Source organism: Puma concolor, chromosome B1 (assembly GCF_028749965.1).
Source record: "Puma concolor isolate L17-30 chromosome B1, mPumCon1.1.hap2, whole genome shotgun sequence".
In the NCBI taxonomy this organism is placed as follows: Eukaryota; Metazoa; Chordata; class Mammalia; order Carnivora; family Felidae; genus Puma; species Puma concolor.
In genome coordinates this window covers 171730251-171744906 of record NC_141670.1, presented here as the reverse complement: position 1 = coordinate 171744906, position 14656 = coordinate 171730251, and the positions used below count along the sequence as shown (strand labels likewise).

Below are 14656 nucleotides of genomic sequence, written 5' to 3'. Positions count from 1 at the left end.
AATTAAAAAATTTTTTTTAATGTTTTTATTTATTTTTGAGACAGAGAGAGACAGATCATGAGCAGGGGAGAGGCAGAGAGAAAGGGAGATACAGAAGCAGGCTCCAGGCTCTGAGCTGTCAGCACAGAGCCTGATGTGGGGCTCGAACTCATGGACTGTGAGATCATGACCTGAACCGAAGTCAGACGCTTAACTGACTGAGCCACCCAGGTGCCCCAAGAAGTCAGATCTTTTTTTTTTTTTTTTTTTTTTAAACGTTTATTTATTTTTGGGACAGAGAGAGACAGAGCATGAACGGGGGAGGGGCAGAGAGAGAGGGAGACACAGAATCGGAAGCAGGCTCCAGGCTCTGAGCCATCAGCCCAGAGCCCGACGCGGGGCTCGAACTCACGGACCGCGAGATCATGACCTGGCTGAAGTCGGACGCTTAACCGACTGCGCCACCCAGGCGCCCCAAGAAGTCAGATCTTTTAAATTAAACATCTTCCTGTTTGGCCCCCGATGAAAAGAAATATCAAATAAAAAATATTCTCCTATGGTCTTGGTCAAAAAACAAAACAAAACAAAACAAAAAAACAACAAATTAAACGAAAGCACAACTGAAGTGATTGGAAGGGTAAATCATAACATTATTTGAAAAATCTGTTCTCAGGCTAGTACAGTAGACAAAACAGACATGGTCCCTGCTGCATGAAGCTTAACTTGTGGGAAAGAAAGAACACAGATAAATACACAAATATTTATTTATAGTGTGAAAGGACCATAAAGGAGAGAATGTGCAAATATCATGTAATGTGATTTGGGCCAGTCTGATGACGTTTGGCCTCATGAAGAACTGAGCAAAGAGTTTTGCATCAAGCAGGAATCAGACATGACTGAAAAGGTCCTAAAGAAGGAAAGAATGAAGTGTGTTTGAAAAAATAGAAGCCAGTATGGGCTGGGGGAAAGAAAGCAGCTCAAGCAAGGTTGGTGATTTAGGTAGGGGCCGGACCGTGTATGGCTGTGAGTTAAGAAGCCAGAGAACGGTTTTGAACAGAGAAGTGATGGAAGTGACTTCCAGTTCCATGATTCCAGTTGCCATGCACAGAAAGAACTGGAGAGGAAAAAAATGGAAGCAAGGAGACTGGCTGCGGAATGCTGGGAGTCTGGACGAGGGTCGTGAAAGTGAGAAGGAAGGAAAGAAAACAGGATATATTCTAGAAGTCAGTACTGATGAGGGCTGGGGTGATGAGTCAGTACTGATGAAGTTCTGGGGTGTCAACTTCAGGAAGCCGTATCATTTAATCTGACAGAATTTTTATAAGTGACAATAACTTCATAAGTCGAGCAGTCACTCTGAGCAGCAGGTACAGAGTCGGCACTGTACAGAGCTCTGTACTCTTACTCTGTACTCTGTACTCTTACTGTACAGAGTTGGCACTGGCCTATTGTTTTGAGCAGGTAATTCATTTCTAGCATTTCTACAGATATTCTGAAATGGTGAAGAGTGAGTTGTTTCATACAGAGTTCTATAATTATTTAATATAAGACATTTTGAAAAGACAGAATATTGATCAACAATACTATTAAAACTGAATTTCTAATAACCATGAATTTCTGTTGACCAGGTAAAAGGATTTAATAACAATAGATTTTGGTAAGTATTAAAAATGATCCTGAAAAAAAAGAATATATAAAGAGAGACGATAATCCAGAGAAATACTCATTAGCTTTCACTCATTAACAAAAAGATAATGGTTTTATGTTGCTTACATGATTATTTTGGAGGTTTTCCAACAATGATGCATCACTAAATGTTTTTTCGTCTCCAAACTGTGAGCTCTGCCTGAAGGGGAAAATAAATGGAGCAAAACTGGTTCATTGATACAAGTCATTGTTCTATTTGTGACTAACTTTTTAAATAAATCATTATGCAAACCCTTAATAGATTCAATATAGTCTGCATTTCCAGATATCAAAGATTTCATAATTGAATCATACAATATTTTCAATTATTCTAAAATGTAATGGACTTTTGCAGTATAATAAAAATAGTATTTTATAGTTCATTTTTCTGGAGTGAAATTATACTGTGGCCACATGAAGTTTAAAAACTTTTTTAAAAAGTAATAAAACTTTTAAAATACCTGGAATTTAATTTCTTCTACTCCTGTTAATTTTTTCCAGGTTTTAGAGTTTGAGAATCAAGTTCTTATAAAAAACAATATTGATTCCTTTACTTTAGCCAATGAGAAATCTTTATTTGTAGTGGCTAACATTATAGAATTATCATATGAAATATAAAAATATAAGCAATAAGCTTTTTATGTATCTTATCAACATCTGTCACTAACAGATATCTGGTATATTTATGTATATATCACTTGTTCTGTGTCTATATAAGAAGAACAAATCATAAAAATATATGGGATTTTTTTGTGGTGTGGCTATCTTTGGATGAGCAAACACTTATGTACTACATATGAAATAAATGGAATCAAAATTGCATCTGTAATCTAGCTATTATTAATCTCATGGCCATGTGGTTTAATATCAAGATGTTGAGATTAAAAGAACAAGCAGCATTTAAGTGGGAATGTCAAACCTAAAGGGTGTATTTTGCAATGGTTCAGTGAAAATATATACATCTAACCTTTTGTGCATAAAAAAAAATTCTGGAATTCACCAAGGAAAAATATGTATCCAGTAATAAATAGCTATAACCCAGAAAGCTCTTAATCACAATTTTTACAGGTTACAGAATATTATCAATGCCAATATGCCAAATAGCAAGAGTTTCATATTTTAAATCCAGCAGTTTGAAAGGAAGGAGACATTGAAGAAAAAAAGAATTTGAAATAATGAAACATACACAGTATCAATGAAATATATTTTTCCCATAAACCAAAGGAGGAAGTTAGAACGTTTATAATAAAATACAGCTCCATTTACATGTAGTAGTTTGATCTATTAATTATGAAAATTATAATACAGTACATCTTCATTAGCATGTAGTAGTTTAGAATTCTCAAAACATCCCTAGGAGACAGAATAAACACATTACTACTTTTCCTCTAGTTTTAAAGATAGAGGGAAAAATCCAGTAACTTTTAAATGATTTATCAACGGGAACATAAAAAATTGACATAAGTTTTCCTCCAAATACTACCATTTCTTAAAAAGAGTTTATTTCTGAGGCTCCATAAAGTCTCCCTATTATTAAAATGTATTCATTAATGGTTGTTAGTTATACATTCCTACTTATTTGTTAGATAAATTGAAATGTCAAGGAATAATCATAGTAACATCTTGCATGTGGAGGCCTATCTTCTTTCCAAAGGATTCCAGACTAAAAGCTTTCACAAATCTGAAGATATGTCTTGTTAATCTCAACAGAAACCCTTTAATCTCATAAATCACAGTTACCATAATTGATACAACTTTCAATGTATTTATAACAAATAACTCTAGATGTGCAATTGAAATCTTTACACGCACACATCCTACCCTCCATTTACCAATGTAGCTTCTTCTACCATGAATAATGCTAAATAAGAACTCTTCAACCAGGAAGTGGCTTCTTTTCTAAGATCATAAAAACTACAAATAAATCATCTGCTAATCCACATAGCCTGGGTTGGATAACTCAGGCATGGAGCTCTCACTACTCCTCTCTGAAATCTTACAAAACATTCACTTTTAGTAAAATAAACATAAAATTAGAAGGCTCATGTCATTTCAAAATAAGAACCAACTGCCTCAAAAGTAAAAGTGAGAATTTAAACTCAGTTGACAAAATTGTATGAATCAGCAAACCGCTCACAAATACAAATGTCAAGTCAACATTTTGTTAGATTTTTCCACAGAAATTTTCAAGTGGCATGAGGCATACAAGGAGACAAATTATGGTGTTTTGCAGGAAGGAATAAGATAGGGAGTGTAACATTAAGGTAAGGAGAATAAGAAGCAGGTGGCCCACAATGCCACATAAATGGTAGCTTCCTGAAGGCTTCTTTAAAAACTAGGATACATTGTAAATAACTATTCCCTGAGTATACAAAAATGAAGATCCCCCAGAGCAATAAAAATTAACAGAAAATTTAGAATGTATATGGCTTCAGTCAGTACTACTTATTTTCATATATGACATTATGGACTATGACATTTTTTTAAAATTCAACACTCATTACAATGTTTTCTAAGGTCATTAGAAATAAAGGAAAAACACAGGTGGAGCCATACTTTTCACCTTAAACCAAATAAACCCCAGATGGATGAACAATTTAATAAAGATACTAAAGATAGGGGAAAATTTTTAAAATAACTTAGGAGTGGGAAATGCCTACGTATCACATGCGTACTTCACAAAACAAGTAGATAAATCTGACTGCATAAAATTGAATGTTTCTGCATAGCAAAAACTACTGCAAGCAAAAATCAAAAGCCAAGTGAAAAACTGTTTCCAACTCATATAATGAAGGTCAGTTTCTGTAAAATAGAAAGAACTCCCAGAAACCAATATGACAGAGATCAACAATATGGCAGAACAATGAGCAGATGAGGAAATACGAGCGCTTTAAAAACAAGCTCCGGTTTACCTGAAAATAAGAGAAATGAAATTTAAATTTATCAATTTGGCAGAAATAAAGTTTGACAATTCTGTGCTGTTGTGATTATGGAAAAAGATAAATCATACCATTGGTGAGAATGAAAATTGACATAACTTCTCAAAAGGACAATTGGGTAATTTCTACCAAAATTAAAATGCATGTATCCTTTGATCCAGTAATTTCAGTTCTAGGAATTTACACTAGCTATCTACCTAGTGCAAAATGTACGTACAAATTCATTCTTCGCAGCACATTTTTTTAATAGCAAAAGATTAGAAATAACTCAAGTACTAAGAAAGATGTTGCTTTAAAGAATTGTGGTACATCCACATAACGAATACTATACAAAAACCAGGAAGCTCTTCATTTGATCTTGGACCAACCAAAAAGATGCACTGTCAAAAGAAAAGCTGGTACAAAACAGGGCGCATAGTATGCTTTGCTTTCTGTAAATACATGAGAAAAAAATACGTGCATGTATATATGTAGAACAGATCTGGAAGGATACACCTGAAACTGATTACACTGCCTGCCTCCAGGAGGGGAAATGAAGGGCTCAAAGAGAGAGAAAGGAGGAAAATCTTCCCCTCCTTATACCATTTGAATTTGCAACATGTCATTGCATTATGAACTTTAAATTTAAATTAAAAATTAAAAACAAGAATAAAATCCACATCAGCCACAGCCTACACTAAATGTATACATTATGCACATACATATAATACACATGTGCACACACAGGAAGACAAAGGTAGTGTGACTATAAAGCACCAGTTTTTGAAAGGATCTGTGCCTCTGGCTTTTAAGTTTCTTATTTTATTATATATAGAGAGATTGTGTGCATGGGCAGGGGAGAAGGGGCAGAGGGAGAGAGAGAGAATCTTAAGCAGGCTCCATGTTGAATGTGGAGTCTGATGTAGGGCTCGATCCTATTATCCTGGGATCATGACTCAAGCTAAAATCAAGAGTCAGAAGCTCAAGGGACTGAGCCACCTAGACTTCTGTACCTCCTACTTTTAAATGATGCTATCGGTTGCAAATTAAAATCGCTTAAAAGGAGATTTAATTTTTAGAAAGGACTTTGTTATTGGGACCTCATGAAGATAAAAACCTTCTGCACTGCAAAGGAAACAATCAACAAAACTAAAAGGCAACCAACAGAATGGGAAAAGATATTTGCAAATGACATAGCAAGCAAAGGTCTAGTATCCAAAATCTATAAGGAACTCACCACACTCCACACCTGAAAAACAAATAATCCAGTGAAGAAATGGGCAGAAAACACGAATAGACACTTCTCTAAAGAAGACATCCAGATGGCCAACAGGCACATGAAAAGATACTCAACATCACTCCTCATCAGGGAAATACAAATCAAAACCGCACCCAGATACCACCTCACTCCAGTCAGAGTGGCTAAAATGAACAAATCAGGAGACTATAGATGCTGGCGAGGATGTGGAGAAACGGGAACCCTCTTGCACTGTTGGTGGGAATGCAAACTGGTGCAGCCACTCTGGAAAACAGTGTGGAGGTTCCTCAAAAAATTAAAAATAGATCTACCCTATGACCCAGCAACAGCACTGCTAGGAATTTACCCAAGGGATACAGGAGTGCTGATGCATAGGGGCAATTGTACCCTAATGTTTATAGCAGCAATTTCAACAATAGCCAAATTATGGAAAGAGCCTAAATGTCCATCAACTGATGAATGGATAAAGAAATTGTGGTTTATATACACAATGGAATACTACTTGGCAATGAGAAAGAATGAAATATGGCCTTTTGTAGCAACGTGGATAGAACTGGAGAGTGTTATGCTAAGTGGAATAAGTCATACAGAGAATGACAGATACCGTATGTTTTCACTCTTATGTGGATCTGAGAAACTTAACAGAAGACCATGGGGAAGGGGAAGGAAAAAAAAAGTTAGGGAGGGAGGGAGCCAAACCATAAGAGACTCTTAAAAACTGAGAATAAACTGAGGGTTGATGGGGGTGGGAGGGAGCGGAAAGTGGGTGATGGGCATTAAGGAGGGTACCTGTTGGGATGAGCACTGGGTGTTGTATGGAAACCAATTTGACAATAAACTTAATACTTAAAAAAAAAAGGACTTTGTTATTCAGAGTCGTGTCCAGTCAAGTCCAAGAATATGAATAAGTGATAGAATTCGATAATACATTTGTTGGACATTGGTTTTAACCAAAGTAGTAAGACCTACTTTTCCATATGGCTCAAAATGTTTTTGAAGGCAATTACAAAGGAGGAGTTCCAAAAACATTCTGTGAAACGGCTGCATCATTGGAATAAATAAATTACCTGTCAACGTAACTACTTTCAAGACTAACACTAATTTGGATGTGTTAGATCTCATTATTATGCAGTCATACCGGGAAGAATGTTTTCACGAGTCTAGCTGCTGCAGCAGGAAAAATAAATGCCACTCATTCCATACATAATTATATATCAGAATAAAATGAGAAAATAAGACCAGAAAATAGTACTATCTACTGATATTATGATAACACTAATAACCACAGTGAAATGACTAAGCACAAAATACAAAAAGGGAATCCTTCTGGAGAATCATCTTCATTAGCATTAACTTAAAAATATACCAGAATAGTGTGGGATCTATATTAAATAGTTAAGGAAAACAAATATGTTATCTGGGATTTGGTTCAAAATAATGGTGAGGGAAAGTAAAGATGAAATTGGTCTTGAGTACGTTATTATTGAAGTGAGTGAATGCGTAACCTGTCTACTTTTGTTTATGTTTGAAATTTTCCACAGTGAACATTAGGAAAAGAAAAAAATGGCTATGGAAATATACAGTTTTGAAAAATAATCATATCTTAGGACTACATGAATAGAATAAGCAGAACTTTTTTTCCATTGGTAGATTTTTAATAGAAAAGAATTACTCTGTAAGGTTATATGTTAGCTTACGATACTTGGCAGTAACAAAAAAAACCATACCAACTTTGAAGTGGCTACTGGTTGGGAAATGATCTTATCTCTGTAAACTATTTACACTAATATATTTAAGTCAGTGAAGCTACACCTGTCATCCATTATCTTTTAATTTTTTTTTTTCAATGTTTATTTATTTTGGGGACAGAGAGAGACAGAGCATGAACGGGGGAGGGGCAGAGAGAGAGGGAGACACAGAATCGGAAACAGGCTCCAGGCTCTGAGCCATCAGCCCAGAGCCTGACGCGGGGCTCGAACTCACGGACCGCGAGATCGTGACCTGGCTGAAGTCGGACGCTTAACCGACTGCGCCACCCAGGCGCCCCTGTCATCCATTATCTTTAATGTCAAGGGAATGTGTTTGAAGATACTCTCAAGAGAGTATTATAGGTTTGCCTTCAAATTCCATTAAATGTACAATCATCTACATACATTTAAGTGTTAAATATTATGTGTTTTTTAAACTTGACATTTTGTGGTGAATATGGTTCAAGGAGGGCAGTAAAATATATACTGGCTACAGGTTTTATATATGGAATTCAATGAACTTCACATTGAAATGTGAAGCTGTTGACAGACAGGAATGAACTTTGATTTTGGGTTTATATACTCATCTACACTCTCTAGTTTATCCTTGAAGACCAGCATCATGAAGATGTGGTCAGATGCCTGGAGCATAAGATTCAACCAGGATTACATTTTTTTTTTTCTTTTTCAGGATCACACTTTTGATCTTGGTATTATTGGCAACATAAAATCAAGTGGATGAGGTTGGGGAGATTCCACACTTAGGAATGTGCAAAATTTTGCTCCCTGTGCTAACTTTTCACAAAACAGTTAAATTGTACCTGCTCTTGCCACCTTAACAAGAAAGAAAAAAAAAGCCTGAAATGGTAAGGATATTTTGTGCTCTAAAAGCGTATGTTTTTAAAATTCTTTAAGTTCTATAGGACATAACGTGACCAGCACCTATTGTCTAACTAGGCTGGGTGAGGTTTTAACTGTGGCTTCCACATTTCCTGGTTGTGTACTTTGGGGCAAGTTACTTTGCCTAAATTTCACCAATTCTAATATGGTCACGTCAATCACAACTCTTCAAATGTGTCATCAGGACTGAATGAGAGACATCAGAGCTAACAGTCTCTGTGAGTATACTATGTCCAGACTCTATTCTAAGCACTTTAAAAACAGAACTCACTCAATATTCACAACCTCCCTATGATGTTCAAATTCTGCCAGATGAGGACCGGCAGGCAGAGAGATTAGGTGACTTTTTCAAGGGCACTGGTAGGATCAGGATGTGAACTTGGGTGGTCAGAATCCAACGTCTGCATCCTTGACCACTGCAGAAAGCCGGGACAGAACAGAGACTCAAGTATCGTCTATTCTTTCATCTTTGCAGGTCTACAGGTAACTACCTGATGGATGGGGAATCTAAGCATATATTTAAAATAAAGCTCACCTTATTATCAAGGTGATAAATGCCTTCCCTATGGTTATTTTTTTAAAAGACTAATATTTAAGTGGAATCATACAATTTATGCAAAATCTGGCATTTCTTAGGGTTATCTAGTTTAGAGTATCAAATATCACATTTTCCAAAACGGTGTTTTACAAAAAGAAGTTAACTAGATAATATGCCATCCTCTCTTTCCAATAGTGATAAAAGTAATAAAACAACTTCTATTGAAAGTAGGATATTTTAAATGACCTGAGTAAATAAATAACAATTTTTAACATTTCCATTCAATCTTAATGAAAACATGGTAATGGTAATTTCCTTCTCTTAAGAATAAATGAGCTTTCTGGGGCACTTGGGTGGCTCAGTTGGTTAAACGTCCGACTTTGGCTTAGGTCAGATCTCATGGTTCGTGGGTTCAAGCCCCACGTCAGGCTCTGCGCCAACAGCTCAGAGCCTGGAGCCTGCTTTGAATTCTGTCTCTCTCTCTCTCTCTGCCTCTATCCTGCTCATGCTCTGTCTCTGTCTGTCAAAAATAAATAAACATTAAAAAAAAAGAAGAAATGAGCTTTCTTAGAAAAATGTGTATTGATTCTACACTAGTGAACAGTATTAATAGAATTATATTAATGTTATGGAAAAACAACAAATAAAAAGATGGTCAAAATTTTACTACATTCTCGAAGGATTCAACAAAAGGGAATATCTACAGCATTAAAGTTGAATTATCTACCAAAAGTAAGAAGCCTTGGAATATTTTTAAAAATGGTAAAAATTATTCAGTTGTATGTAGGTGTTGAAATTGGAAGACGCTCCAAGCAATGAGCTTAGATGTGATGACTCATCAGTTATCACATGAACCAAACAGCTGTCTCTATCAGTATTATAGGTATGGGGTTTACTGCAAATTGTTACCAAATCTCCACTTTATTGCAATAAAATTCAAGTTGAAAAAGATTAAATAATGTTATTGGACTTCCATGCATATTGGAAATGTGGCTAAATCATAAAACGCACGTATAACCTGAAAATAAAAATATAACCACTTATAAAACCACAATGTTTTCTATAGTTACCAGCACTAAAAGAACCTGTTTTCTGAAGTTTCATTGGCCACTAAATCATGATGAATTAGAGAAACGGCAAAATAAATTTATACTGTTGTAAATGAAAATGTAAATCCATGTGGGGGGGGTGGTTTAAGGGAACACAAAAATCCAGAAATTAAAACTATAAAATGCCATCTTTAATTAATTCTAAAATTAATTAGATTCCAGTTAACTTTAGTCCTTGGTAGCATTAGTCTTCCAACATTTGTCCCAGACATTTAATTTTAAAAATATTCCTTTTCTAGCCCATATTCATTTAGATTTAGCAAACGAATGAAAAGATGTGAAGAGCATTTCCACTTCTTAGGTAGGTTTCAATAGCATCTTTTTTGTGGCTCTGTAGAGTACGTAAAGAGCAGCAGAAGGTGGCAGTGCTGCGCTAAAAAACATCAAACTTCTTGAGTTCCAACTGAAATCAGCTAGGTCACAGCCCAGGGACCCAAAGTTGATCATTACAGACTTTATTACAGATACATAATGCAGAACTCTAGCAGGCCTAACCATTAAATTAAATGTTTGTAACATGACTAAAGGTTACACAATAGGAAGTCAAGGATATTCGATGGATTTTAAGAAATACATACTTTACGGCATTGTTACCCTATTTTATCGATAATGCTTTTCCCCCCGAAAGTAGTGAAATGTGTTTATCAAAACAACAAAATGCAAATCTCTTAAAGGAATCAATGAGACAGAAAGGTCCATGCAGCTTACCATTCATCAGGAGAGCAGCCATAATCCTCAGGTTCAGGGACATGGCTTCAGAAAGCAAGAGGAGGGGCAGAAAGAGAGGAAAAAATAATCACAGAAAGGCTCAAAACATAAAAGCATGAATAAAGGAAGTACTGAAAGATGGATCTTGAAAAAGTTAAGAAAATGAACTTTTAGTTGATTTTGAAAGAATGGCAGTTAGCATAGAATTAGAACATGATGATTTATGGTAACTGAGCAGGTTTACAAAATTATTCTATAATAGGAAAGCCAAATTGCCTCTTGACCATGGAATTTACTCATTTTATTCACAGAATATTCAAAAAGAAATATTTCAACCTAGAGGTTTAAATACATGCTAAAACCAATGGAAAATTAATTACATGTTGTATAATCAGAATAAAGTATTTTAATGAAACAAACATGCTAATACCTAGGAACAAACGATCATATTGATAAAATTTCCCAGGTACATTTGAGAAGTAAATTTAACCACCATGAAGTAATGTGTCTTTAAACAGGTATAATATTACAGTAAAATATTACATTTCTATAATTAAATGGAACTGCATTTTAAAAGATGAACTGATAGAATTTGTCACTGAAACCATAATTCACTCATTAAGCCATTTGTTATCTCAAACAGAACACACATTCATCAATAAGTTTAATTTCATCCGTTAGCTCATTTGAGAACCAGGAAAAGTCTGACTGATGTATTGCTTTTGCTTCAACCAGCCAGTCATGCATTTAGTCAGAAGTGGTTCATTTACTACATGACAGAGCAGATTTTCTTTCCTCTCTTCACGGATTTATTAAATTTTTATTTTCATTGTTTAAATTTTTTCAGCTTTATGGAGATATAATCGATGTATAACACTGTACAAGTTTAAGGTATACAACATGATTACTTGATACACTTACATACTGCAAAATGATTACCACCACAGTGTTAGCTAACACCTCTGTCACATGGGTACCATTTCTTCTTTTGTGGTAGGAAAAGGTAAGATCTATTCTCTCAGCAGCTAGAACAGATTTTCTCATCTCTCATTTCTTTAACGATATATGACCACTCCATATTTTTTCTTTAAATTAAATTTGTTAGGTAGGGCTTAAAAAAAATACAGAGTTGAGTACAAATGTAAAGTCACTGTTTTTGACAAATGTAACATTTCACTGAAAACTTGTGGTGTCCTTTCACTCCCTCAGTGTCCATCCCACTCTTTACCTTTCCACCCAACTGGCTATGACATATGTGGGCCTCATCATTCCAAGGCACCTCTTCCACCTCCAAAGCATTAAACCTCCTCCAGAGCAGTATGCAAGGCATAGTCATAAAAGGCAGTCCCCTCTACTCTCTATTCTCTATTCTCTCTATTCTCTCTCTATTCTCTCTCTCTATTCTCCTCTGGTTTACCAAAGGACTTTTGTTGATGCTTGAGAGGAAGGGCTAACCAAGCCTCTTGTGGGCTGGACTCCCAGAAACACTCTGTGGAAACTGGCTGAAGCCCAGCGCTTAAGGCAATCACTTCTCATCAACCTCAAAGCTTGGACTCTAGCCCTCCACACTATACCAGAGGAGGGCCAGTGATACCCAAGCAAAAACACCGTGCCAAGGCTCTGCCAAGTTGCACTGGTGTTGGACAGCAGTGGCCGATCTCACATCAGGAGACAGGCCGTTGCTTCTCAAGTCATACAGGTTAAACGATGCAAAGCTGAAGGCTCAGGGTCCCTCTCCCCGGTTCTGGTCCAGCCCTGGCTGAGGCTGAGCTGAGCACTATTCAAATGAGATGAGCAGTAGGAGAACCACACACCTGCTACTGAACCTGTCTGCATGAATGTGCCCATGGCTGCTGCTCCAGCAGCTCGGGGATGCATGTGCTATCTGGTCATTTGCTGGTGTGTGCATGTCAACACTGCTGTATCTGCCTGGTAAGCTCTTCACTTAACCAAACCCATTCTTAGATCTCAGCTCAAGTATCACTTTTTCAGAGAGCAGTCCCTGACCTGCCTGATTTGATCAAATCCCCATCACAGACTCAAATGGACCTCTGTACTGTGTTTTATTTTTGTTTGATGACTTAATTCACATCCATTAACCCCTAATTAGGTCATAAACTAATTAGATTAAAAGCTGTTACATCCCCATCATCTAACAAAACGTCACATACAGAGAAGGAGATAAAAATATTTGTTCAGGTATGTAAATAAGCAAACAAATGGTGTTTACCCAGCTCTTACCATGGTGGGTGGTAAGATAAATTTGTTGGTTATAATCTAGACCTTGGGGGGAAGTTTTATGACAATTGTGATATTTCTTGTGGTGAATCTCTTCTCAGTGTACTGATCCTTTCAGTAAACATATTGCTAAACAAAATACCATCATGTTAAGCTATTCACATATTGTATTAATACATAAAGATTGCTTTTTAAAAAATATTTTTAATGTTTATTTTTGAGAGAGAGACAGGGACAGCGTGAGCGGTGGGGGGGGGGGGGGCAAAGGGGGGAGGACAGAGGATCTGACAGCAGAAAGCCCGATGTGGGGCCTGAACTCATGAACAATGAGATCATGACCTGAGCTGAAGTGAGACACTTAACTGACTGAGCCACCCAGGCGTCTCTCCATAAAGATTGCTTTTTAGAAAATTCATTATTTACTTAAAGGGAAAATGTCAATGAAATGTTTTTAACACTGATTAAATGGCGAAGTCAACAAAAATCAGTTTAGTTTCTGTACTAGAAATTTTTTTTTTAACTTTAGAGACTGTACTATGTTAAGCCTTGCCCAGCTTATCAGCTTAATCTAATAGTAAGGTCTAAATTATCAACAAAGGATTATACTTAGGACTGTATTATATATGCCGATAATATTCACTGTATAGAGAGTCCTAGACACTGAACATAGAAGCCTCTTTAGCCATTCATGGTATTTAAGTTACTATGATAAAACTGACTCATTCTCTACAGGAAGGAATTTGTGGAAATGACACTTTAACAAATGTTTAACAGTAGAATTTCTAGTTTGTAGTAAGTTAAATTTACAAATGACATCATTTTACATTTAATCAAAGAAAGATCTAATGAAACAATCTAATAAGTTTAAGCACAGTGGCAATCTGACAAAGTGGATCGCTATAAAATAATCATTGCTAAGCATGTACAAATCTTTATTTCGTTGCCCACCATAAATCCAATTTGGGGCAGTGGTTATGGCAAATGAGAGAAAACTTACCAAGACTAAATTCTGAAGCACTGCTTTCAGTGTTAAAAATCTTTTCACAAATCTAAGGAATGCTAGGAAAAAATTATACTTCAAGTCTTATCCTTTAAACTCATAAAAGCCAACAGAACTCCTTACCTAGGGTAAAACTAGGGTTTGTTTTACTTCTTAAAAATGCTGAAGGAGGATCAGTTCTGAAATTGTGACCCCAAAGGCATTTGTTAGTCTGTGAAAATGTGTGGTGTTCTTTGCTTTGCCACATCCTGGGGGGATAAATACCATCCTTTCTTCTGCTGGAGTTGAAAGTGCATGTACATAATAGTTCCCCATATTAAACAAGTGTTAACACTGCTATAGTGCAAATGGGATTGCAAAACCATGTTATTTCCCCATCTGGGTTCTGATGACCCGAGAGTGCCTGAGGAAATTCTCATAGGAAGATGGTTGACAGTAATTACTTTTCTTGCTGAGTTTGGTGGAATTAAGGAACAGTGGTGTGCCTCCTACTGTAAACACCTAAGTATCTGAAGCCTCCCGGATCAACAACTTCATATATGAACAACTCTACAATGTTGACATTCCAAATGTC

At 36.1% G+C, this 14656-nt stretch overlaps 1 protein-coding gene across 7 annotated transcripts in view; it reads right to left on the bottom strand.

The window, feature by feature from the left end:
• Nucleotides 1-14656, bottom strand: part of ATP8A1 (ATPase phospholipid transporting 8A1) — a 239196-nt gene that overhangs the window by 132409 nt on the left and 92131 nt on the right. For 5 of the 7 annotated variants that reach the window (XM_086705145.1, XM_086705146.1, XM_086705149.1 and 2 more), the window contains 2 exons: nucleotides 10845-10889; nucleotides 1753-1825 (listed from right to left, as the gene is read on the bottom strand). In XM_086705145.1, the coding sequence (XP_086561271.1) occupies nucleotides 1753-1825; nucleotides 10845-10889 (118 nt within the window). The remainder of the gene's footprint in view (nucleotides 1-1752; nucleotides 1826-10844; nucleotides 10890-14656) is intronic. The other 2 variants (XM_086705147.1, XM_086705148.1) reach the window with 1 other exon arrangement.